This window comes from Cuculus canorus, chromosome 3 (genome assembly GCF_017976375.1).
Source record: "Cuculus canorus isolate bCucCan1 chromosome 3, bCucCan1.pri, whole genome shotgun sequence".
Lineage (NCBI taxonomy): Eukaryota > Metazoa > Chordata > Aves > Cuculiformes > Cuculidae > Cuculus > Cuculus canorus.
The window spans coordinates 110,710,018-110,736,249 of NC_071403.1; the positions used below are offsets into that span (position 1 = coordinate 110,710,018).

The window sequence follows — 26,232 nt, forward strand, 5'->3', positions numbered from 1 at the left end:
TAGAAGAAAGGCTGTATTAGTGTATCGTGGTGAGAGACTAAACATTTGGTCATTGGATTGTGATGTGTTATAGAAAACATCTGAGGCAAGTGAAAAGAATAGAAATATACACCAAAACTGTTTGAGAAGTATATAGTTTTTATCTGTACGTTTTTAATGGATACGTATGAAAAACTATATTTGAATTATTATTATTATATTAGTATTTCTTACAGTTACTACAGACCTGTATAAATACACAAAGTCCTTTGAGGCTTAGCTTGGTTTGGTGTAATTGACCTAAGCAGAACTAGCTGCAGGCTGCCCTGGTCCTGCCCTGTGCTTCCCTGTCCTCCAAGCCCTAGCTGCACAGACCCGCTCCTTTTGCTTTGGTGTTAGGTTGCTGGGTGTTAGCTTCGGGGAACCAGTCATTTGTTTATGGGAGTGGGGAAGAGTTAGTCTGTCACTGGTTGAACATGCTGAAATAGCTCAGCACAGCTGCATGGCCACATGAGTCCTGAAGCTAAGGCAAAGGGAGTAGTTGTGGACTTGGTGGCTAGGACAGGGTAGGGGTGTTGGGATCCTGAGAGCAGTGAGATTAGCTTTGGCTGATGTGGAACCACAGCTTTAGTTAAGCATTTATATGAGGAGGGTTAAAATTGTTCACTTGCCTGTCAGTTGGGTCTTCAATGCTAAGGTTAAAAATAAGTCAATGCAGTGAAGTTCTGGATGTGCAAGCAACTTATGACATCTGTGTATTAAGCTTTATATGTGTTAACTTTCCATAGTAACTCCTACTGTGTGGCACATAGAAGGAACCCAAAGCAGTTGACACAAAGCAGGCAGTTTGAGGTTTTGCTGTAGTGGAAGTGTGTACACAGGGGCAGCTAATAAGAAAGAGGCGCCACGCTAGAAATTGACATCCCACACTGCTGTCTTCAGAAAAACTGTTTCTGTATTTAGGTCTTTACATTTTATTAAGCTGCTCGCTTCTGCATTTCAGCCAGTAAATCTTTGTGCAGATGCTGCTTCAATCTCATTATGAATTTTGAATACAATGTATACACTGGAATTTTGTCATCTTCTGGGTTATTAAGTTGTGGACTATTTGAAAATAAAATTTGTTTTCTTTCTCTCTGAACCAGACTAGCAAAAACACTTGAAAAGCACTTTGAACTTGAGGAGAAAGTGGGAATAAAAGTCCGTCTTTGGAGCTCTACTTATAGAGTTTTTCTTACTACATAGAGTTAAAATACAAATAGTAAAAGATCATTGTCTTGTCATTGTTCTTTTAAATGTCAACTGCCTTTCTATCTGCAGAAGATTGCAGGTCAGTAGAATTGGGTATATTCTAGAGCAACTGTTTCTAACTGTAGAGCTTGGCTTTTGTGAATATGTTGGCTAACGTGGTTGGACCTTTTTTATTGAAACATCTTCTGATTAATCTATTATGATGCTCATGTGTTTATACTTGCAAAACATGAGAATGCACCCATTCTGTTAAAAAAACCTCGTGTGCCTGGATGGGATGGTCCTTCAACCTGTTCGTCTTGTAGACCAAGTACAGAGAACATGTTTCTGTTTTCTCTCTCCCTCCAACATGTACATGGCACTTAGAGGGAAAGGAAAAAAGCACTTGACAATTTCTGAAAACATTGTGAAAGGAGTTTGCTTTTGATTCAAAGTAAAGCAATCCTATTCAGATAAAATGAAGAGAAAAATATATTCTGGTGAACTAATAATGTCTAATTTCTCATGGATGTGTCCTGTATCCCAAACTGTGATGAAGCTCAACATGCACATGTGCTCACAATTGCTCCTTTGGTTGGGAAACAGCAGTATTTTGTGGGGAAAATAACCTGAATGGCCAATACCTTGCAAAGGTGGAGTACAGAGAAACCTTGTGAGTGCAGGTTGGCTAGCAGACTGTAAATTGCTGGGAACTGTCATACCTGTAGCAAAGTGTTTCTGCCAGTGTTGATGGAGTTCTTTTGAACTTGTTCTGCTCAGCTCTCCACTTTTCCAAAACTTTTAAGAACTTTATATGTCTGAAATTTCCAGATCTCTTACTGTTAGGAGGTGTGATTGGCACGAAAAGTGACTACTTGAGCCCCACTTCCTTACACAACTAAAATGTTGTAGTATGAATTTTAATAACTTAACTGTGTGGTAGAAGGAAAATACAGTTAAAGAAGAATTTGTATTAAAAAATCAAAACTTGCTTGAAGTAAGAAATACACCTTTTAAAAATATGTCTGGGGAAAATGCAATCAAGTCTACAACTGGCATATTTTAGATTGAGCAAGAGATAATACTAGTTTTGTATGTGAAAGGTATACTATATAAACAATTACCATCTTTTTAGTTGGAAATATACAAGAAATGAAGTCCAGGAAGAGCCAAGACAAAATAAGCAAATATAGAAATGCAGCACCAATTTACTCTAAGATGTTAAATGTTTCTTACTATCAGAAGCATTGCTCAGTGGGTACCTGTGATAATAACTTTTATACCATGGAAACATAAATTAAAGACCAGAGGATGTGAATTGTTCCAGCCTTTAAAAAGGGAACTGGTGATGATCTGTCTTAATCAACTTCTTATGCTTTTGTCCATATTTAGTTCCATGTTAAAATAGTTTAAAATATTTTTTGTAAAACAGAGGATTATTTCTCTATTGCAGCAGCATGGTCAGTGTTGCATAATATACCTTTTACATTTTATGCAGCTGAGCACTTATTTCCCAGTCAAATCTTTTTGGAGAAGATATAAAATGAATAACAACTGTAGTAACTGTGGGTAGTAGTTAAAAAAACAAAAACCACACCTCCAATCTTGTTCACTAAAGTGCCAGTCAAAGGGATGACTCAGTCCATTTTTGTGGATGGGGTTATAGTACCACTTCCTCTTGTTTGCTTTGGTGCCTGGAGCAGTGTGTGTGGAGTTCAGAGCTCTTCTCATTTAGCCTTCCCTTTCACATCTCTTCCTTTTATTTATTTTTTTTTCAGGAAACAAAATTGTTGAACTTAATAAAAAGAAAGCAATACCTATAGGTTTCCTCCCATAGAAATACTTGAATATAGATTTCTATCTATCGAAAGACACATTTGCATTTATTTAATAGCCTTTACAAATATTCATAGTCTGATACTAATAAGAGCATTTTCCAGTGGTCTCCAAGTGTTCGGAAGCTAACCAGGTTTTACATTGTAGCATGCTGCAAAACATATGCTGATGTTATACCAAGTCAGGTTTATATCACCAGTCATTCTTAAAACAGCTTATGAAGGTCCTTCTGAAAATATTCTGCTTACATAGCAATGAGCACTTCTGATTGTGATTTAGTTGAGGGGTTATAATATATCTGCTCAAACATGTCCTTGCATGGAAACATCAAGCTGCTTATTCACTGTATGTGTTAATTCTAAGCATCTGTAGTGAGTTTCACATCTGACTGATCACATCTAGTAAATTAGAGGTGGTATAAGAAATAGAATTAAGACTTCACGTTCTAGTAGCTGTATTCCTGTTTGTTGGCTGCATACAAGAAAGGAGTGTGTAAGCCCTGCAAGCAAATGTGGAATAGCTTCTCTGCAGGGAAGCAGTTTGCTAGGTACTAATTACAGACTGGTATAAAATCTTTGTAATAGGTAATGTTAACCACTAAACCCATGAATATTCATATTGTTTGTGCAGATGTCTTACCCTGCTTTGTGTCTTGCTAAACTCTTAATACTGGGATTTTTTGGTAGTTGTTCTCACATATCATACATTGATAAAGTGTTTATGTTATGTTTGTTACCTTTCGGTTTCATTTCATAGGAAAGAGAGATGGAAATGACACAGACATTAAAGAAAAACTATAGTCTAAACTGCAAGGCTAGATTTCTGTTGAATAATTTGGGGTGTGAGTAAAGAAATGAACAAATAATTAAAATATAAGACATTTAAGCTCTGTTTGATTCTATTTCTATATGAATGTGCAGGAAGAGGACTGACTTGCCATCAGGAAAAGATCTTAAATTTCAAGTCCCATTTTTTGTCTGAAATTGGAAAATGCTGAACATGAAGAAAACTGCTCTCTACATCACAGCTACCATATTAATTTTTGAAGAATTTTGATTTTAAGCTTGTCCTGATGTTAAATACTTTGTAGAATACTGATGTATCACAACATAATTATGACACATAATTAATGAGCTTTTTTTACAGTTGTGCACACACACATACTCTCCCTGTCTTCAGACAGTGAAGATTGCCTAGAGAAATCATCACTTACAACTTTAAGGCAAAATTTTGAGCTTTTTGTTGTTTTGTAAAATAAGTACATCCAACTTTTCTTGTGTGTGTGTAGGCCCCATGTTACTGATCTTGGAACAAACAACTTAGTGTATTTCCAAGAAAAATACATGTGTGGACTTGGCTCTTGAGAATAATTGTTAAAAGCTTCAAAGCATTCCATAAGGGAGAGGGTAGAATATATCAAATATTTTGTGTGGACCCTCCTTGGAATGATAAATATGTTTTTTGTGTTACGGTGGAGATGTAGCAAAGAATATTAATGGAATACCCTTTTCAAGTTATATATCTGTAATACTGTGAATGGATATGGAGATCAGTAACACTGATTCCACTCATAGTCCTCTATCACTTCTGCTTTCATGTTCTGTGTACTACTGCATTATGCCAAGAAGAAAAAAGGAACTGAAAACTGAAGGATAGAGGTTAATGTTACTTAAATACATGTTTTTCTTTGGAGAATATACTTATCTTCATACTGACAAAGGAAGTAATCCCCTGTATTAAAAAAGAACAAATTTGCATTGCCTTGAACGTAATTTAATCTGAGTAAGTATCTTAGGACATTGAATAAACTCCATATATTTCACAATTTTGGGGAAAGTGAAATCATCACTCTTGGGAAGTTAAGAGGTCCAATTTTATTTGCAAAGTGATGTTTTTCTTTTTAGTAGTGCTCAGGGCTGTGGTCGGTATTTGGCCAATGCAAATAAAACCTCCTCGACGTCCACAGCCTACAAAGTAACTTGGAATATGCCACAATGGAAGCAGTAAGAATAGGAAGTGGAGGAGGAGGAGGACTTGACTGCTTCTGTAAGATTACATTCTGCCTGAATGCAATGCCTGATTTGTATTTATTTATTTATTTTCCTGTTTGCTTATCTTGGCAGAGTATAGTCTGATATGCAGTTGGGGGAAAGAAGGTATTTCTATAGCTTTCATTAAAGGAAACTTTTTCAAAAGACATTTTGGTTACTGTTTCTTTGGCCTGCTTGCTACAATCATTTCTACATGCTACTTACCCCAGATGTACTGTTTTATTAGCATACTAGGTATGCTGATCTCTGTATAGATGACTTTCTATGATTGTGGTGAAATAGAAAAACTTCATTTTTTTTTCTTTATGCATTTCCTCAATGTGAATCACAGTGATGGACAGAAAATGAGAATTGAATTGTTTGATCATAAGCTAAGCTACTCTTATAAACAGTCATTAGCCTTTATTTTACCTGTTTACTGAAAGCAGCTTTTGAAAAATATTGCCTTTCAGTGTAGGAAGACTGCAGATAAGAACATTAATGAGAAATGATTTTTTTTTAATGAATGTAAATTTAGGAATGCAAAATAAGCTGTCAGTTTAATATATGCAAAATATCCTTATTGTCTGTTATCAAAGGATAAAATGAGATCACTTTTTTTAAGTCTTAATGGCTTTATCCTAGTGGCTAGTAATTGAGTATGCATTTAACAGTCTGAAATCTAATGTTTGGTCTGAGAATATCTTAAATTTTAAAAAATAACTTTCAGGTGCTTCTGATTAGCATAACAATAATGTTGGCATAAAAAGGCTTATGATAGTTGTGTGAAACTATTTCCATGTGCGGTACCAGTCTCATGCAAAGTTTTCTGATCAGTCTTTTAAGAACTTGCCTGTTTACTAGTATTGTCTGTAAAGATAACACATTTTTAATTTTCTTTTGTCAAGTTGCTGAAGCATTTGTTTCAGTCTGCTGTTCTTAATATAATTTGATCTAGCTTCTGCTAGGAATTGTTGTATTTGGGCCTTTTTTTGGTAGCTTCTCAATTCCTCTGTGTTTGGTTTTTTTTTTTTGTTACTGTTTGGTTTGTTGGTTTTTTCCCTTGTGTGATAGGGAAAAGCATGACTGACTTCACAGTTCCTGTAACATTTAATTTCTTTCTTAGATGCTTTAAGTGGGAGATTGTTTAGTTTCTATTGTCTGAGTTTGTTTAAACTTGGTAGAAAGTAGTAATGTTCGATTTCAAATTTGTTGTAGACTTTCTGATTGTCTATTCATGCAAATAATGTCTTTTTGCGTACTGTGACACTCGACTGATAGCCATCAGGCGCACCTTATTTCTGTACTTTTTTCTGCAGTATTTGTGTGTCTGTATTGGTGCAGTAGGAAATTAAAAGATCTCTGGCCCTTTTTTCAGTTGTTATTACATCAAAAAAATGAAGTAGTATATGGTCTTTTAAGTCACTGTCCCTAAAAATCAGAACCCCAAGCAACTTTCAGTGCAGTTGCACTGTTGGCAGAAAAAGAGGTTTATTTCAGTCACTATTCTGACAGCTATTCTTTTTGTGTCACGGCATTGAAATAGATGTAGATCTAATACTGACCTGGGCCAGAGGGCGAGGATGCTTGTGCAGTCCCAGAGCTGTAGCCGCATTACAGCACAGATTTGCTGACTAACAGAGGGCAATAGCCTCCTGAGCCAATTGCTTGTTCTTACTCCATCAGATGCATGGGCCAACCTGTAGGGCAAGAAGAGTATCTGAGTCTCTTCTGTGGAGATCTCAAACTTTTTGGATACAGGAGGAAAATCTCTCTCCATCCTTAGTAGCATTCTGAGCTAGAAGGCTTTTATGCCTTTTTGTACTTAAAATATGAGGAAGAACTGCTTCTTCCCACAAATGCTGCTGAGGAGTCTGCTGATATAATCTGACCCTAGGGCCAAACTGTACTCTCCAGCTGCATCACTGTAAAGCGGAAGGTGTGGCTGGCTGTTTGTCTTCCCCCAACCCCCTTCCCTGCTCTTTTTTTTTGTTTGTTTGATTCTAATTCCTCTTCCTTTCTCTCCTAGCCAGGCTCACACTGAGAAATACGTTGCTGTGGCTGTACTGATTTGATAGAACTCTTTCTGATTTAGTTACCCTTTTATGATAGGTAACATAGATAATGTGTGTATCTAACTGTGTTGGATGTGTAGAAATAAAAAGAAAAAGCAGGGAGCGTGACTTTGCTTGATCTCCTGATGGTTTATAAAGACATTTTCTTGCTCTGGTTTTTGTTTTTTTCCATATATTTTTTTTTCTTCTTCTTAAGCTTAACATTACCTTTAATTTTTTTTATTTTTTTTTTAAATACTGGATCTAGCAGATGTTGCAAGTAAACAGTTTTCTCTCTCTCTGTAAATAGAAGGCCCAGGTGATCTTGTAGACTAAGATTCAAGGAGGTTTACATGCTCTTTATTTCACCTTCTTTCCTCCTCCATCTCTGTGTACAGGCAGATAAAAGGGCAAAGAGTAGGGAAAAAATAGAAGAGAGCAGTTTTGCAGTGTGGTGGTGAAGAAGGTTTCTTTGTTGTCAGTGGGTCCCTTGTTCTGTAGAATTCGGTCACGGCTACATTTGTCAATGGAGACTGAAAAATATGTATCTTAGACATAATATAAGACTTCAGTATAAGACTAAGATTTTCTAATCCGTTTTTCAAGAAATTGTGGCCGAATTTGGATGTTTTAGCTAAGGTCAACAGGTCAAATAGTTCAGAAATAGAATGAATATCCAAGGCTATCATTCAATGGCCTTGTCAGCTAAATCTTAATAAGTTTAAGAGATAAGCCAACAGACCTAGGAGGACTGTGATTTTTATGAGGTGTGTTGATTTAGTGATTGGGAAGTCATCCTAAACATACTTCTGTTTCGCATTTGAGCAGGGAAGTTATACTGAATGGAAGCTTCACTTTTGTTCCCTTGCATTTCCTGTTTTCTTCCACTTATTTGCATGCTTGCCATCCAGTTCTTCTGTTATGTCAGTGTAATTTTTGAGTAATTGTGTAAAATTTTCATTAACTTCATAACTAATAGCCGTATATCTTTATATCAGTGTGAACGGGGAAACTTCTTGTTCAAGGCTGTATATAGCGTTTGAATGTTTTTAGAGGGATGTGTTCAGGTGAATTTTCTAGTCAATGAAATATTCAATAATAGCAATTTTAGCTTGTTGGACAACTGCTTGAAAAATTGGGATTGGGTCAGTGTTCCAGAGTATGCTAGCTCTTCTTTTCTGGGGGATGTTGATGAAGAGTTTCGATGTTTGGAAGTGTAATTTACCTTATTTATGCTTCCATTGATTTTTTTAATTTTTTACAGCCTTTTAAGGTTGTATTTTGATTATGCTTTATGGATATTGTCATGGCATTAACTCAAGCCTTGCAGTGAGGCAGTGTTGTCACTTAATGACTTGAGCCAACTTGGTTAGACCAAAGCATTGCTTGGATAGTGTCTTTTCACTGTGCTAAGCTTTTGTAGCTGTGTGCCATGTTGCTAGGTAAGCAGTCACCAACACTGAATTTTTCTTGCTTCACCTTCTAAAGTACATGATGAATTCAGAAGGTCAATAAATTCTTCAAGAAATATTTTTATTAATAAATAGCTTAAATGGCTTTAATTTAGATGGGTATTTATTTATTTATTTATTTGTGGGTTTTGAGGAACAACATTGCACACTACCCTGGCATGAAGGAATCTTTCATTGGGAACTGAAATTTAATTTACATAAGCTTATGTAGATTAAATTTCAGTTCCCAATGAAAGATTCTTCAACCATGCATCTTCCTCCCCACACCCTGCACAAGATAATTGCTTTATTAACAAATTCATTTGATGCAGAGTAGCCATAGGAATTGGTGAGAATAGTTTCTGCTAGGAGGCTGTAGTCCCTTCTGAGATGACAGGAATGTCAGTAGTGAAAGAAACAGGAGGTTATGGAAGCACCAAGAATAGTTTCATGACTGCAACATTGAGAATCTACCCTAGGGTATTAACTATTTCCTTGTATTTATAGTCCCTTTAGATGAGCTATCTACCCATACTTGAAAAAAGTGATCTTAATTTTCTAGCCACCCTACACGTGACTTTAACCTTACTTGCAAAACCATTAAGCTTGTTACAACACCATCCGTGTTTGTAACAGAAATAAATGAGACTATTAGAACACCTGTAGTGTTGTGTAAAACTAGGTACATTAAGATGAAATGCTGATGGTTTTGGAATTTAAATACTCAAGATTAGGATACTTTTGTGTTAAAAAGTTCTGTTTGTAGTTCTCCATTTATAATAAACCCTTTATAGAGATATTTGGGAAGATTTTACTGTAAATGTTAATGAATTTCTCCTGATGAGTCTGGCAGATAAAATCAGTAGGAAGTTAGTAATTCACAAAAGGTTTTTAGTGATGTGCAAGAAATAAGGCACAGGCTGTTCAATTGATGAGGAGAGGAGGAAAAAATACTGATTAACTGACTGTTAAGTTTTTTTGTTTTAATTTGAGTAAGCTAGAGTCCAGGTTAAAATATTATGTGGTGATGTAGTTAGAGGTTATTTTCTAATGTGTTTATGTAAGTAGGTTAATTATGATTGCATGTGGAACACTGCTTGTGATACTGCCCAACTTCGAAGTGTTTTGCAGAGTAGGCAATATTGTGGTGTGTTCCACTTATAAAATCCTAGACATAAATCAATTATCTTTGTAGATTACTTTGTAATATTAATTGCATTGATACAGTACTCTTCTCAGGGTTGAAATTGCCTTCGCTCCTATCTTTGCTTTCTATAGCATAATTTTCTTCTTTTCAGTCAAAAGTAGAACTGCTGGCACTAGTATCCTTAGTTAAATTGAATAGTCAATAAAGCAGTCATGGCAGGCACCTTTCCAGGGGGTGTTGTTTGCTTACAGCATTTTTTTGTGACGTGGGAATCAAATTCAACTTCAGGTGTCCTTCCTTGTCATTACTAGCTCCTTGTCATTCTCTCAGCCTTACTTTGTGTGGTAGATTTCCTAGTCCTCTGATCATCTTAGTGGCCCTTCTCTGGACCCTCTCCAGCCTGTCTGCATCTTTTTTCTATAGCGGAGAACAAACTCAATGCAATACTCCAGGTATGGCCAGACAAGCGCTCAGTGGGATAATGACTCCTTTATCTCTGCTGGTGATGTCTTTCTTGATGCACCCCCAGCATCCTGTTGGTCGCCTTTGCTGCTGCAGCACACTGTTCACTCATGTTGAGCCTGTTGTCCACCAAGTGCCCCAGGGCCTTCTCCACAGAGCTGCTCTCCAGCCAACTAGAACCCTGCGCTCCAGGATTATGTATTCGGAGGTGCAAGACCTTACACTTATCTCTCTTGAACTTGTAAAGGTTCCTGCTAGCCCACTCTTCCAGCCTGATGCTCTATCAGCAACAGTGGTTGAATTGAAGGTACTGTGGAAAGATGCCCTATTTTTAGTTCTAACTGGCACTATAACATGAAAAATCGGTAGTAAAAGCAAATTGTGGAGCATGCTCTGAGTAGGCAGATGCGTTGAGAGAATTTATCTGTGTACTTTTTTAACTAGTATACAGATGGAAAGTTTTCAAAAGTCTGTACTTATCTGCAGTGGATAGATTTTCACAAGAGCAATAGTAAAAGGTACAAATTGATACTAAGGCCTCCTGTCACATTTCAGTTATCAATTTGCATATGAGGTACTATGTATAATTTTTTTTAAAGGTAGTAACAGAATATTTTGCTCTAACCTTGCTTTGGAAACTTTGCATCATTTTTTCCTAAGATTCTGTAAGTATACTAGGCAATTGTAGGGGAAGTTAAACTTAATTTTAGCAAAAAATTTTAGCAGCAGGAAATAGTAACTTATAAGGGGAAATAGTGGTCAACTTAGGGCTCCCAGTTTTGTCAATACTGTCTCACCTTAATGCAGGGTTAAGGTTATTTTAAAATGTTATATTAAAATAACCTTAAATAAAATTTGTTGTGTAGTAATAAGATAGCTGTGTACCGTTAATATTATACTATTTTGTCTTAATATTGAGGCCTGCAGTGCTTAAAAGTTGGAATTTCAGACACATATCTAGTTTCATTTAAACCGCTTTTTGTTTTTCTGTAGGATCGGCATCTCGAAACTTACTAATAGTTTAGTTGGAGTAAACAGTTGGCTGTTTTCAGTCACAGGCAAATACAAAAATATAGATTGTAGACTACTCAACTGTGAGATTATTAAGGATTTTTGCTTGCAATAACATTACTGTATCAAAACTATAATCTTGGCAGTCTCTCTCTAGACATATTTGAAATCGGTTACACCCATTATTTGGCTAAATAATGCAGAGCTTCAGTTCTTCAGACTGAATTATGTTTACAGGAATGATGCAGCCAATTTCTCTGTTGCTGCATCATCTGTTTCAAATGACTTATTACCCATGTGTTCCTTCTTGAACACTGGTTACTGCCTTTTGAAATTAATAGGCCTTCACCATAAAATGCTGTTTCTTCTGCAGACAAGAAGATACTTTGCAGTTGCAATAGATGTCTCAGCAAGTGACTTACAGGTATCTAGAGTTAATTATTGCTTTGAATGGTGAAGTTTTAATGATGAAATGTTTATTAGTTTGTTTGAAGATTACAACACAATACTGCCACATTAGGAAAGACTAATGAAACAAAATGCTTCAATAAAGCATTTAAAATTCATTTTCTATGGTAAAAGTAATAGTATTTCTGGTAAACATCTAAAAAGTGTAGTCTGTACTGGGGTAAGACAGATCCATCCAGGCAGTATCCTGTTCTGCATAGACAGAGGCTAGCTAAGGAAGAGAAGTTGTTAAGGACTATAGTAAGTGAAACTTCACAAGAGCATGCTCCCAGCTTCTCAAAATGCTCAGCGCGTGCAGTTCCTGAGCTATAAGTAGGGTCATTGCGTTTAACAGATGTAATAATTTTTTCTTCCATGAATGCTTATTGCTTTTTGAACCCAATGTAACCTTTTAGCATCCATAACTTCTCACTGCAAGAATTATCATGACCTAAATTTACACTGTGTAAAGACCCACTTCTTCTGATGATTTTGCACCTGTCATATAATGATTTAATTTAGTGTGTCCTAGACAGTAAACAATCTTTCATGTTTGTATTGTTCAGAATGCTACAGCCAGAGTACTTAACACAGCAATGTATTAAAATATTGTTAGCTTTCGTGAAGTTTTTGAGGTACAATGTAATAGTTCATATACTGCGTGTATAAAAAGCATGCAGTTTCGTATGAAGTTTTTCATGCACTTTTTTGTTCTGATATTAACTGTTGCTACTGTATCCTGCTTTCAGCCAGTTTTGCTATGCAGAATTTCAGTGTAGCTTTGATCAAAGGCATGGGTTTATTCTAAAGACGACTTTGAAATAAAATATGTATCTAGGTTGATCATTCGTCGCACTTGAGACAGCACTGCTTGAAAAAAACATTATTAAGTATGATAGAAATGGTGATGGGCTTTTAACTACAAATGTGCTGCCAAATTGTGTGTCAATGATTGCTCTGTATAATACATTTTTTAAAAAATTTCAGATAGCTTTATTTAATCTGTTTGTTGTCAGGTTTTATCATTTGTGGGGAGTTTGGGGTTTTTTTTTCCTAGGTCTACTTGTTGACCTACTTGTCTGTTTTATAAATAAAATAGTTTTTCTCCTGTATTGACAGTATACCTATGTAAACTAAGACATAGTATTTGGCTAGGAGCTTTTTCTAGTAGTTTATATCCTCTTGGAGGTTTTCATATGAATTGCCAATTAGAGCAGGAAGACCAAATAGTGTAAATGATGTTATGATAAGCAGATGGGAGATCTAAAAGGCAGTAAAGTATAAACAGATTGAGGAGCTTTGATAGTGAACAGCATGCTTGCTGTCAAACATACGTTTAATTTATGTGTTAAAAGCTGGAACCTAGGTTGGCCATATTTGATACCTCTTCTCCTTTCTTAAAAGGAATGTGAAAATGTCATTTGACTGACCTAGTTTATCTTGTGGATTTCAACTAGGTTAAATTAAAATTGCAAATATTTATTCAGCACCTTTGAAAGAAATTAATGTTTAATTATTAAAACATTTATTTGGTAACCAGATGCCTTTAAATTTGACTTCAGCTAGTTATTATTGTAGATGTAAATGCAGTAGATTGTAAAGTGTAGTAGACATGCTCTATGACTTCTGTTGCATTGGAGAACATTAAGCGGACACAAATTTATTTCAAGAATGTGTTGTGAGAAAGTTGTGGTAAGATAATGCTATATAGATGTCACTGTCTAAGCGAACACTGTTGCAATACATATTTACTTTTTATTTAGTAAATCTAGCACATTAAATCTTTCTAATTTCTTTTATTTCAATTGCATTTTTTTTTTTAAAACTGTGTTGGCAACGCTGCTGGTTCATTTTAGCACCTGACACGGTATGGTTTTGACTTACTGCTTTGTAAATATCTATTTTGGCATTTTCAGATACAGTTTTGGCTCAATTGAGTTCTCTTTATAAGTTTTCAGGCTTTGCAGTGTCTCTCCTTGATTGTACTTTGCCAGATGGGGCAGTGCTGGCATTGCTGTCTTACTTGGTGCTTACATGATAATCTTGATTTTGAGAACCTCACTGCATTCTTGCTATTATGCAGGTTGTTCTCAAGTCCACTACAAGTTTATGTCTACTTACAGTAAGTATATTTGCCTTCAATGCATAATTACAGTAAATGACATAAAAATAAAAGATGAGAAATACCAGCTATTTGGTACTGAGAGGCATGCAGACTGGTTGCTTTTAATTTTCTTCAGCTTCTCTTTTAGTGAATACAGAGTGGTAATGAATAAATTGACTGATTGCTTTGGCTTATGTTTTCTTAAAGAAAGGTTTGGAGTACTTCTTAAAGAGTTTTCTAAGTATGAACCACTGAAGTATTCTGGAGAGTGTGTTTAATCATATTTTTGTCCAGTTTCAAGTAGACTATGTTAAGTGAGTAGGTTTTCTGTGAAAGATTTTATCCAGTTTAAGAGTTTCTTTTTCTTTTGTATTTTATGGCATTTTAAATAGCTATGAGTTTTCTTCTTTGTATGTCATATTGTTTTTTTTTTTTTAAAATTAAAATCTTGTATGAATACTACTTTCAGTTTTATTATTTACAGATAACTTCTAAATTGTTCATTTTGCTCTGCCTTGTTTACAGTTCTGAATCTATACTGTTAAATCTGCAAGACATAATCTTTATTGAGAAAATCTAAGGTTTAATAAGAAGCAAAACATTAAATTAAGCTTTCACTTGATGCGGTACAGAGGAGCTGAGCCTAAGACCAAATGAGGTGTTTTTTACCGAAAAATGTGAAAGTAACTTGCTATGTTTTGTGAACATTTGCCGTGTTCACAATGTTTATTGGTTGTGGTAGTGAAGCATTAGTGTAGTAATTATCTTGATTATAAGCAGTCAAATTTTAAAAGCTTTCTGACATCTTGGTGTGTGACTTTGAACAGACAGTTAGTTAATGCTGTTTTGAGGAAGCTTGCCTCCAATTAAATTTGCCTAGTTACATGAAGCAGAGCCTCAGACTATGTAAATCTGGAGCCTGTCACTTCCTGTGATTGCTGGATTCAGTACATGCTATTGAAAATGCCGTGTTTTCAGAGGCTTTTTATATTCTGCTCACAGCGTTTGCTGAGCAGAAACTGTAGCTAAAAATAACTAAAATGAATTTCTCTGTCTCTTTTTTTTCACTGCAGGATGACGTAGCTTTGCCAAGGTTTTATCAGCTAAGCAGAAAATGAGCTTAACATCCTGGTTTTTGGTGAGCAGTGGAGGCACCCGCCATAGGCTGCCACGAGAAATGATTTTTGTTGGAAGAGATGACTGTGAGCTTATGTTACAGGTAATTGCATCAGCCTTCCATGTGCATCTGCTCAAATGGTGAACTAAATGCACCAGTTTCATATTCCTTTTGAAAACATTCCACAGATGTTGGGAGAGTAATTGTTTTGATTATTGTGTTCATAGAAAAAAGTTAGTTTAAATATGTTGCCATCAATCATACAGTTACTTTTTAAGTGCAGAGGATCACATTTTCTTCATATAGATTATATACGGAAAGCAAGAATAGAAGATGAAATAAATTTTGCAATATGATCAGTAAAGTAAGTAGACCATGTATGATAATGTAGAGTGCACTGAATGCTTGTGAATAGAGCTTTTTTTCCTGCAACTTGTAATCTAATATAGTCACATGATTTGATGTGACTCTATCCCCATGTGCTGATCTTGTACAAAGGCAAATGAAATTAGTAGAGAACAGTATTTCTCTGTTTCTAAGGAAGTTGAATGACTGAGTTTCAGTAATGGTTTCAATGGAACTGTAAAAATACAAGTCTTGGTCAAAATAGCTTGATGCTTAACTTCCTCAACTTTGAGGGTCACTATGCAGAACTCTTAGAGGTGTTATGCAGCCGTATTGCATGCACTTTGCCCCATAAAAGTTGTAGTCCTCTAAGCTGCTTCTTTGTAATATACATGTTTTAGAATTGTTAATGGGAATATTTTTTAGAGTTTCTTCTTGAATTCTTTATTTACTGTAGAGCTCTTCAGAAGATTGAACTTCAAAACTAACATTCTCAACCCCGCCTACCGTGCAATAAAATACTCTCTTTTGGATTTTTTTGTTCTCAGGAGTTGTGTATTAATGGCCAAATTAGAATATGACTTGCAAATGAAGTACCTAGAAAGCTACTTTTATGTGTATTACTCGGAATGTAATATCTCTAGTAAGCTGCATTTGGCTCTCAATCTCAGAAGGCATCCAAAGGTTTTATTAGTGATGAAAATACTTTATCTTGTTAGAAAGAGGTTGAAAATACTCTTTCATTTCTCTTCAAAGACAGGTAGTATGATTTCTTGGTGATTTATGTGGGAAATATTTAGAAAACCCAAATAAAACCAACAAAGAGAAAAAAAAAAGTGCCCAAAATAAAACAAAGAAAGGAGAATAAAAAATCCCATTGCTTTCTGCCCATAAGATTATACACTAAAAATGCTTTAATTTTACCACTAGCTTGTCATAATGAGTTATTGTCTCTAAATAAGGGGGCCTTTTTTTTCTTCTCTCTGCACTGTGCCATCTCCTGTGCATGGTTGATGAGTCTTTAGAGTGAAGTTGAATACTCAAGCATTTATTATTTTGTGTTACAACACTTCAGTCATCATTACCTTCAAAAGTAGCTTGATTAATGTTATGAATAGGTTCCAGTAATTTACGAATGTTGTTTGCTGTGTGTTGACTTCAGAGGCAGTAAAAAGAATGGAGGAGCCTAGTGATTTTCAAGGATATTCTCTTAGGCTGCTGTTATGTTAGGTCTTCATACCAGCATGACTGTAACACCACATACTGCTTCAGGGGGAGGAACCCATCAGAAGAGAAACTAATAATGTGTTCTTGTTCTGTATGTATAGCTCTTTGTGTAGGACCTTCCTTTCCACTCTTGACAACTTGGTTGTTGTCTTACTGCAAAGCATGTGGACAATGCATGATAAAGCAAACAGAATTTAATGCTTGTATTCATAACCTCTTGACAGAAAACATGTTATAAAAGCCTTATTAAAAATCATTTCAACTCCGTTGCATGCTTGATAGAATTAGACCTCATGTCTGGGAATACAGATTTGCTTAAGTGAGTTATTTTGTGAGCGCTACATTTGAGCATATTTAGCCTTTGTATTTAGCTAGCTGCTTCCAATGCCTACCCTGCTTGTGGATAAATACCACATTTTCCCTTTCTTTTACCATGATGTTTAGGAAACTTTTGGAATCTTGATGGGGACAGAATTTCCAGTGTAAAAGATTCTACATTGTTCATACTATGAAGATTATTTCCAAAGAAGACTACTCTTATTTTCTATATTCTGAACGTTTTTTTAGTAGTCTGGATTGAATTGAAGAGTCTTTGTCTAAAATAAAATCTATTTTAACTGAAGATGGAGTTTTCCTCTTTCTGTTCAGACAGCTCTTAGCAAAGTTGTCCTGTGGTTCTTATTATTTCTGCAGTCATATATAAATCTTACTGGCTCTGTCTGAGTTGGAGCTAATCTTCTTTATAGAAGCCCTTACTGGTACTGTGCTTTGGATTTGTGACCAAAATATTGTTGATAACAGACCAGTATTTCTTCTGTGGCTGGACAATATGTGCAGTTTCAAGGCCGCCTTTCTCACACTGCTCCTCCTACACACATGTGACTATGGGGGTGCAGAAGAAGTTGAGAGGGAACACAACCAGAACAGCTGACCCAAAGTGACCAAAGGGATATTCTGTGCCATTCAGTGCCATAAAATGTCATATTTGGCAATAAAAACTGAGTGAGGGGGCTTTAGGGAAGGGGACCACTTCTTAAAGACTGGTTGGGCATTGGTCTGCCAGTGGGAGGTGGTGAGTGATTGCCTTTGCACCATTTGATTTGTTTTATTTCTTCTTTCTTCCTCTTTCTTTGCTGCTTAAACTACCTTTAAATTGACCCATGGGTTTTCCTGCTTTTGCTCTCCCTGTCCTATGCCCCATCCCACTGAAGCAGGGAGGAGTGAATGAAGAGTTGTGTAGTGCTTAGCTGCCATCTAGGGCATTGCAGTCTTATAAAAAAGTAATTATGATAGCACTTAAATTTGAGTGGAAAGCTGCAATAACAAATCAGAAGGACTTACGGGGTTTGAAAGATTTGCATGGTCTTTGTACCTGTAGAGATCCTCTGCCATGAATAACAATGTATCCAGTCGTATGCTACTAATTGGAGCCTGAGGAGAACTTTTCTGCAGAATTTCCGGTGTTTCCCTAAAATCCACAGACTTGAGTAATCATTGTTACCATTTCAGATGTGAAAATATCATGAAGCTTTAAGGATCTTTTTGTGTACTTTCCATTTTAACGTATTTTTAATAGTACATAGCACATGAAGATAAAAAAATAATTGATTAGTAGTATAATATGCGTTTGAGTAAAATAATTGAATAAGTTTGGAATTTTTTCCCGTAACCTACGTGAAGATAGGGTAATTCTTTTGCTTGTGTTACTGTATCACATGGATGTGTAAAAGTGTAGTCTCTGCTTGACATTGTAGGCTCAGCAGAACATCCACATTAGTGATTTTTATTTTATTGAGATAGCTTGCTTTCACTTGAAGAAAAGTTACTAAATTAGTAGAAAATTAATTATGCTGGTGTATCTTCATGTGCTATTAAGAACACTTGACTGATGTAGTACACCAGTGCAGCTTTTATTGGCATGGACCTTGTTCATTTGTCTACCTCTTCCTTAATCTTCCCCTCTCCCATTCTATCATGGCCCCCTTCTATACCCCTCAAGATTTCAAAGCAAATTGGCTCAAATGAAAAGTCTAAAAATAAAGTAGTAAGTATAAGCAGAAGAGGACTGATTTCACTTCTTTGAGGAGAAAGCGAAGTAGTCAAAAGATGGCATGGAAAGAAAGAATAAGGAACCAAATCAAAAAGAAGGATGGAAAATAAACGTAGCAAGTCTTGAGAAATGCAGAAGGAATTAGGTGATATATGTGGGATTCTGAGAAGAGAAAGCATTTCCTTAGGTGTCTTGATTGCATGTTCTGATGCCTTGAACTGGCTAATTCACTAATAGCCTGGGACTTGCAGGACTGACAGACTGCAGATTCAGGTGCAGAGATAAGTGCAGCAGTCGTTGGCAGAAATTTACTGTTCGTAGTTCTCTAGAGTCATGAACAACGGGTTGAGTAGCAAGGACAGAAGGTGCAAACCTGAAACTGGAGAGAATGCTGTTGGAAGAAATTTGCTGCTGTGGGATCATGTCATGGTGCTGCACTAGCAGAATTAACAGCAAACAGATAGATATCAAGCATGCACAGCACTGGAAAATGAGCTGTGGGCTGCATCCAGTTCGGAACTTGTAGAAGTCAAGGTGCTGACCATGCTGCCATGGGCAATTGCTGAAAGAGGGATTTGACTGTTAGGGAGCTGGTATTCTCGGAGGAAATAGTAACAAGGATTGTTCCATATCTATGGATTGACATTTGGATGTGAAAATAAATGATTCATTAAATAAAGAAATGCTGAGGTACTTAAGGAAGGACTGATACAGAGGATCAGAACTGATGGGAATAGTAATTCAGGAAGTGCTCAGACATTTAGGGAAGAGGCTACAGCTAATTTGCTTAGGAAATGGAGATCAAGGAGAAACAATTTGAATCCTTGTATAGTATGGTAAGTATCCCAGGCAACATAATGGAAGATTTACTGATGCATGACAGGAAGCTGTGTTTCAGAGAGAAACACAACACCATGGAATCGCATTCATGTTTTGAAAGATGCATCTAGTTAAGAAGACAGAGAGAAATAAAGGTGAAGTTGATGATGTTAGATTGAACATCAGTAATACTACGGTGAACTGAAAAAACTGAACTGCATAAGATACAACCAGATCTGACATTTGGGGAAACATTAAGAAAAATGGTTCTGAGTTAATTTTAGGATTCTGTTATGGGCACCAAGGGCTAGAGTTGGGTATGGTTAGAGACTGAGATATTTCATATGTGGGACTAAGATTTTTATATTAATAAATATGCTTTATAGAAAGAAAATATTCATGCTACTTTCATTAATACTATCTCGACCTGGTTTTGAAATGTCTTCTTTTATTTTATACATTGTTTTAATATATTTTAGTCACGAAGTGTGGACAAACAACATGCTGTACTTAACTATGATGCCACCACAGATGAACACTTGGTGAAGGATTTGGGCAGCTTGAATGGGGTAAGTCAACGTTAGAGATGGATCGTTCCCTATAGTCTTTTGTATGTTTCTTTATTTAGGATTTTTTTTGAACAAAGAGAATATGACTTAATGATTGTACATGTGTGTCTTCTTAATGTAAGTTTGGAAATGAGGGAACAATGCAAAAGGAAAATGTGTTTGGAAACGCAGGAACAATGCAAAATGAAAATGTGTTTTGAGGAGGGGTGTTCCGCTGCATGTTATTTAAAAGACTGCAGTAGATTCCATTCATAAGAGGGCCTTGATAATAGGAAAAAACTCTAAAGAATAAAAGGGATTATGTTACTCTGCTGTATTGAAGAAGTGTAGAGGGGAAGAAAGAATCCTGATTATATTGTAAAAAAAATTACATGGTAAAGAAATGGATTTTTGTTTTAGATGGTACTCCTTTTTCCTCCCTTTTTTCATCCAGAAAAGAATGTTAAACTATACTTCATATGTGAAAAAAAAATTAAGTATGTAATAACCGTGTTTTATATAAAACTATTTAATTCTATATTTGCATTTAGTTTTTCAGTGTCCTTTTTGTCAAAATGTCTATGAACAATATGTGTCATGTTATTACAAACTAATATAGGAAAAATGCAAAGTTATAAGCAAAACTAAGTTTCATTTGACATTTTACGGGTTTTCTAGGAATTGCATATGCAGTTTTCTAGGTAAGCTTCACCTTTCATAAATGCTTTGAATATTACAGTAGATTATTAAAAACTTAGTAGCTTTATCATATATTTTTAGCCCTTTAGATACTTCTTTATGAGCTGTTTATACACACTAGTTATAGTTTTTATGTTATTTAACTTTAAGCATTTGGGTGTGTCATGAATGTGTAAAGAATAAAATTATGAATTCGTCTGTTATTGCTTATTTGAATTAATGTTTAGAAAGCTTCTGGTAGTGAATAGCTTTGCAAAAAGTTTAAAACAAAATAGACTGCGAAGAAGAAAATTTAAGTTGCTGCCTGTTAACATTGATGCAGGTTTTGGTGTTTGATCTTGAAGTGCATTTCAAAATAAAGCCCCTGTTAGTCTATTTCTATTAGCTTTTCTGTATTTTTAGGTAACTAACTCAGCCTTCAAAAGATTGTCTCAACTCTATATGAAACCGATGTAGGGTTTTGTCCTTTGAACAGTTGTATAAGAACTGTGCTTCTTGAATATTTAATATACCTCTGTATTTTGAAAGTCAGTACGCTGTTTTAAGACAGTGATCAAAAATGAATTCAGTGCATAGTAATTTTTTGCTGAGCCACTTTATTCCCTAATTCTGAGTTACTCCTGTAGGCATACCTTCTGATTTTCATTGCCTTGTCAATGAAATTGCCTTTGAATTTAATAAAAATAGGTGTTAAAAAGCCTTCATTCAGCTCCTATCTTTGCCTCTGGTAAAGAGGTTTCAGTTATTTGCTTTGCTTGAACTGATTCATTCTCAGGTTTGAGGTGTCAGTTGCTCTATAGCTGTTTACCCAGAGGCATCAAAGGAGCTCGCTCTTCCTGCAGTTTTGGGGCAGGGAATATTAAGTATTAGGAGTTCAGTCCTTACTCTTTGTCTTTGCAGCGTTTCCCTTACTGGTCTCTTTCCAGCTGTGCTTTTCTTGCATACCTCTGCCTACCTGGTCTCAGATCAAAAGAGAGAACATAATTTTGTAACACAATACTTAATTGTGTGGCAGAAAATATATATGCAATACCATGCGATGAACTACTAACTAGGTGATAATTTTTAGTCTGTTTCCACTGAGACCACCACCTCCTTAACAGTGGAGTACCTCTTCCCGTCCTTCATTAGCTTCTACTCATTCTTACTTTGCTTGCTTCAGCAAGTGCAAATATTTATTTTGAGTCTCTCCAGTTGTCCCATTTCTTTGGGGAACAGATACTTTTCTTTGTATACAGGACTACTCCATTCCTGGTGTAATATACTTTAACCATTCAAGATAATTCGGAGTTTAAGGGGAGAGGGCTACTACAAATACACAGAGCTTTTGGTTTGAGTTTTATAAGCCTGAGATAATTTCACAAGATTAACTGTAATTGCACCTGATACCCTAATATCTGAATATTCTTATCTGTATGGTTGATTGGCGCTCAGTTCAGTGAAAAGATTACAGCAGTCTTCATCCTGGACTTTGTACCTCTACATTTGAAAATAAGCACGAGTAAATTTTAATCAGATTGGCACAATGTAAAGTTTTATTTCTAATAATCCATCGTGACTCCTTCTAGACATTCCTGCTCAACTTTTATTTCACACAAAAAGATTAAGAAAATTCTCTTTTGTGAAGAAGACATGCACAGTTGCTAAGATGTAATCTGTTATTTTACCAGCATCAACAGAATTCAACTGTATTTTCTTCTTTGACTCATGGCCTCCAAAACATACCAAAAAAATTATCCAGCATCTATTGCCGTGTTGAATAACGTTCTTCTCAGGATAGTGAGTGCTTTAGCACTGATGTTTTAGGACTGGATTGTGAAACGCTTGGCAAACTTTGTGAAGGCTTCAAAAGATTTGACTCATTATATGAAGAATAAAGCTCTGGAAATCATGTAAATATGTGAAAATGCGTATAGAGTGATTAAAGGGGGAAAAGAATTCTTACTTACACAGAAACTGGCCTTTTCAATCTTTGTCTTGCATCCCAAACCCCGTTGTGGGATTTTAAAACTCCATTGGCAAAGCAGCTAAGGCTTGGTCATCGTATGCCATCAGTTCAGTCATGAGGACGTCTATAGACTGCACAAACTGCCTTCAGAGTTCTCTGCTTTGAGTATAGTGCATACACATGAATTTCAGAACTCGGACCAGGGAAGAAAAATGCTTATATACATATATTTTTATATATATATATACACACACATACACATTTTTATATATATATATATATATATACACACACACACACACATATACGTCCATAAGGCAGCCTAAATTTTATATTCACTAAAACTCAGACTGCCTTGAGGATATCCTTCACATGGGTTTTTGCTCTGGACTCTCACAGTTTTAAAATGCAACAAATGTGCATTTAACACTACTCACAATTTCATGTTTATAAACTAATAAATAATTTCACTTTTAATTCATATTTCTCATGGAAGATACTTTCTATGAAGTAGGTAAGCATTTTTTTAAATAATGAAATAAACATTATTTTCATTTAGAAAAAGAAAATAAACCAGAAGGACCGTTTACTATTTTGGGGAAGGATATTTACAGGTTCTTACTTAATTATTCAAGTTTATTTTGTGTGTGTATGTGTGTACCCCTAACTTCAAAGTGCTTAAAAATGGCATATTTCAGCAGCTGAGTTCCTTAGAAATGTGTACGCTTTTTTGTAGAATTCATAAATTATAAGTAGGATGATCCTGTGGGGTTGGGATATCTGAGTTCCCGAAACTGACACAAAATAACAGTAAATGTGTTTCAGAAAGATACCCTGGATATTTAATCTTCTATCTGTATTATTAACATGTAGCTGTTACAAAAAGTGAAAATGAGCAAGGAGCTGTAAATTTTCTACGGTATGGGAAAGTATACAACTGACAAATAATTCATAAAATAAGGCAAGTCTCATACAAGCTAATCCATAAATATTTTATTTGCCTTGAATTTGCCCTAAATTAAATCTTTATTTTGTATTTTAAAAGAAGATGAAGGATATAAAACCGAGGAATAAGGGACTTTTCACATGTAGCTGATTATTCGTGTTTCTTGCAGAGAACATGCTACATGCTACGTTCTTTTAAGCCCAGATGTTGCATTCTTTTCAGGTAAAAGGGGAAGGAAGGTTTCAAGAAAGCCAGGAAAAGTGTAGGGGAGAGGAACTTGGAGAGAAACTTGTAGCTTCTTGATGCAAATTTGAATTCAACCTTGAGGAATAGTTTAAGGCAAGATGTTGTACAGAAAATTGTCAACTCGCACTGTAAAAAACATTTTTCAAGGGTCTAGAACTCTGAAAGAGTCTTAAATATTATGCAGAGTTACATTTACTGTTTTTTTTTCTTTGTAGACAAATATCTAGCTTTCTGTAATTGAGAGCTTAGTCTATTCTGCTAGACAAAACACGTCTTCAACCTTCCATATTTCTCTATTGCTGAGTGAATTTGGAAGATAATGACACTATGTAGAGTTTACTCTGAAGGTAACAAATTCAGTTTAAGAAACAGTTGCTTTCACAGAGAGATTCAGCCTAGACTGGAGAGTTCTAAGAGCTGCAGGGATGACTCGGGATGACCAGAAGGGTCAATTTGAGAGCTGTCATTGGGAGGGACAGGTTCTGGGACAAGTCTCTACCTTCATGTTTAAGCATAAGGTCCAATGGCAAAAGGGCAAATTGTGACAACAACACTATCAGCTCCTGACACCAACTCATGTCTTAGTGTTTTATCATCCTTGGTTTCTGGTATCTGAGGTCACCGCATGCAACTTCAAGTTTGGCTGATGTTAGTAACCTGGGCAGCTTGCTTGACGCTGACAGGCTACCTTCATAAGACTGTAAATCAGTCTTTAGTGATGCACGTCAGTTCCAGTGAGGGAGTAAACTTTTTCCACCTCGATGGTTCTTACAAAGGCTTGTGTTTGGTTTAGAATTCTATGTAGGTGACTTTCTAGAATTTTTTTTTAGGGCTTGAATAATCCAACTTCAACCTCTATTCGTGTTCATTTATTTTTTTTCCCCACAGAGATGAAATTGTTTTTTAGTTTTTCTAAATTACATCTCTGAGATCCACTTTGACTTAAACTTCTATTATTCTTCCTCCTTACTGCCTCTATAATTAGTCATTGTATGCATCTCAGGTGTTCTCTTGACATTTATACCAGCACATTTTTGCAAACTCCATGTTATTTTTTTGCTGTTAGGTTTATTCCGGGCCTTGAAATTGGAGTGATTTGTAATCTGTACTGCCTCTTAACAGCCAAGTGATGTGGCTGGTGAAATTGGAAAAACTTTTAGATACATAAATGCTTCTTATAATCACTGAAAGGTGGTTTCTTTTCTCCAACTACATTTCAATTATGATTTCAAGGAGGAGAGGATTACTTATTGTACAGTAACTGAATTTTCAAAAGATATTGTCAAGCCTATGGAATTTGCTCTGCTTTGCTGCTAGCTGGTATAATAATATTGTTTCTGCTTGCATATGTTGTTATGCCTCTTCTTTCAGGAGTAGCAATATACTGCCTTCTTTATCACTACTATTTGCACTTACTGGGTTGCACTAGCTTGGTCCATTTTTCCTTTAAGTCCTTTGACAGAGTTTAGAAATGCTAAACTACCTCAGAACTCTCATATCCAATGTTAAATGCTGTACAAATGTGACGATAAATCAATTCTGACATCTAATTGGGATTGAAAAGGCAAACTACAAGAAAAATAATGAGTGGAGGCACTAATGTGAGGGAAAATTAATCTACAATTCAGTAAAAAACGCTAAGAAGATTAAACTTGTAAGAAACTTTTCAAGGCCAGTGTGATGTCAGCCACCTGGTTAGTGAGGGATGTTTAACATTTCTTTTGAAATATTTTGTGAAGCAGGTGGCAATTTGAGCATGTAGTTTAATTCCCCAGTGAATCACTAGTAGAAATTTTACGCTGCTGGAAAACTTACTGATAAAATTATTCAAGTGATTTGTCATTTTATAATTTTGGATTTTAACAGTATCTCTTTCTATCCTTTTTTATTTGTGTAGACATTTGTGAATGATGTGAGGATTCCAGAACAGACATACATCACTCTGAAGTTAGAAGATAAATTGAGATTTGGATATGATATCCTTGTCATAAAAATGCAAAGTGTTGGGACGCACTTTTCTTGTTAAAAGTATGGTTGTGTTAAATAAAGGGTTCTCATACTATTTTTAAGAACCAACTTTGAAATACTTACTTCTCTCATTACTACAAAAATGCCTATATTAGAGAAAATGATGGGCTTTTAGCGTATTGTACCTTGATCAGAACTATTGGAAAAGTATAACTCATTGGTTCTCAGTGCAAGAAACATCAACTTCCAATTACTATTTAAAACCTAATGTGTAAATTCTGTATTTCTAAGAAATATTACTTTTCTTTGAGGCAAATTAACAAATATTTGTATCATATGAGATTATATACAAGTAGATAAGATTACAGGTATTTACTCAGCAAACTACCGAATAGAAAGAAAGAGAACTTGAACTTGTATTATTACAACATTGAGATATCTACTTAATGTTCTATTTACAAATAGTAAGGAATTGTATTATGCATTAGCTTTGATGAGCACTGTTGTACATGCTAATTGTAGAAGTGACATATTTGTAGAAGTGACATATTTGTAGAAGTGTCACCAT

At 35.5% G+C, this 26,232-nt stretch overlaps 1 protein-coding gene across 6 annotated transcripts in view; it reads left to right on the forward strand.

The window, feature by feature from the left end:
• CEP170 (centrosomal protein 170) overlaps positions 1-26,232 on the forward strand; it is a 93,217-nt gene that overhangs the window by 9,556 nt on the left and 57,429 nt on the right. For all 6 annotated transcript variants that reach the window (XM_054061990.1, XM_054061987.1, XM_054061989.1 and 3 more), the window contains exons 2-4: positions 14,825-14,970; positions 19,789-19,878; positions 25,594-25,672. In XM_054061990.1, coding sequence (XP_053917965.1) covers positions 14,866-14,970; positions 19,789-19,878; positions 25,594-25,672 — 274 coding nt within the window. In that variant the 5' untranslated portion in view covers positions 14,825-14,865. The remainder of the gene's footprint in view (positions 1-14,824; positions 14,971-19,788; positions 19,879-25,593; positions 25,673-26,232) is intronic.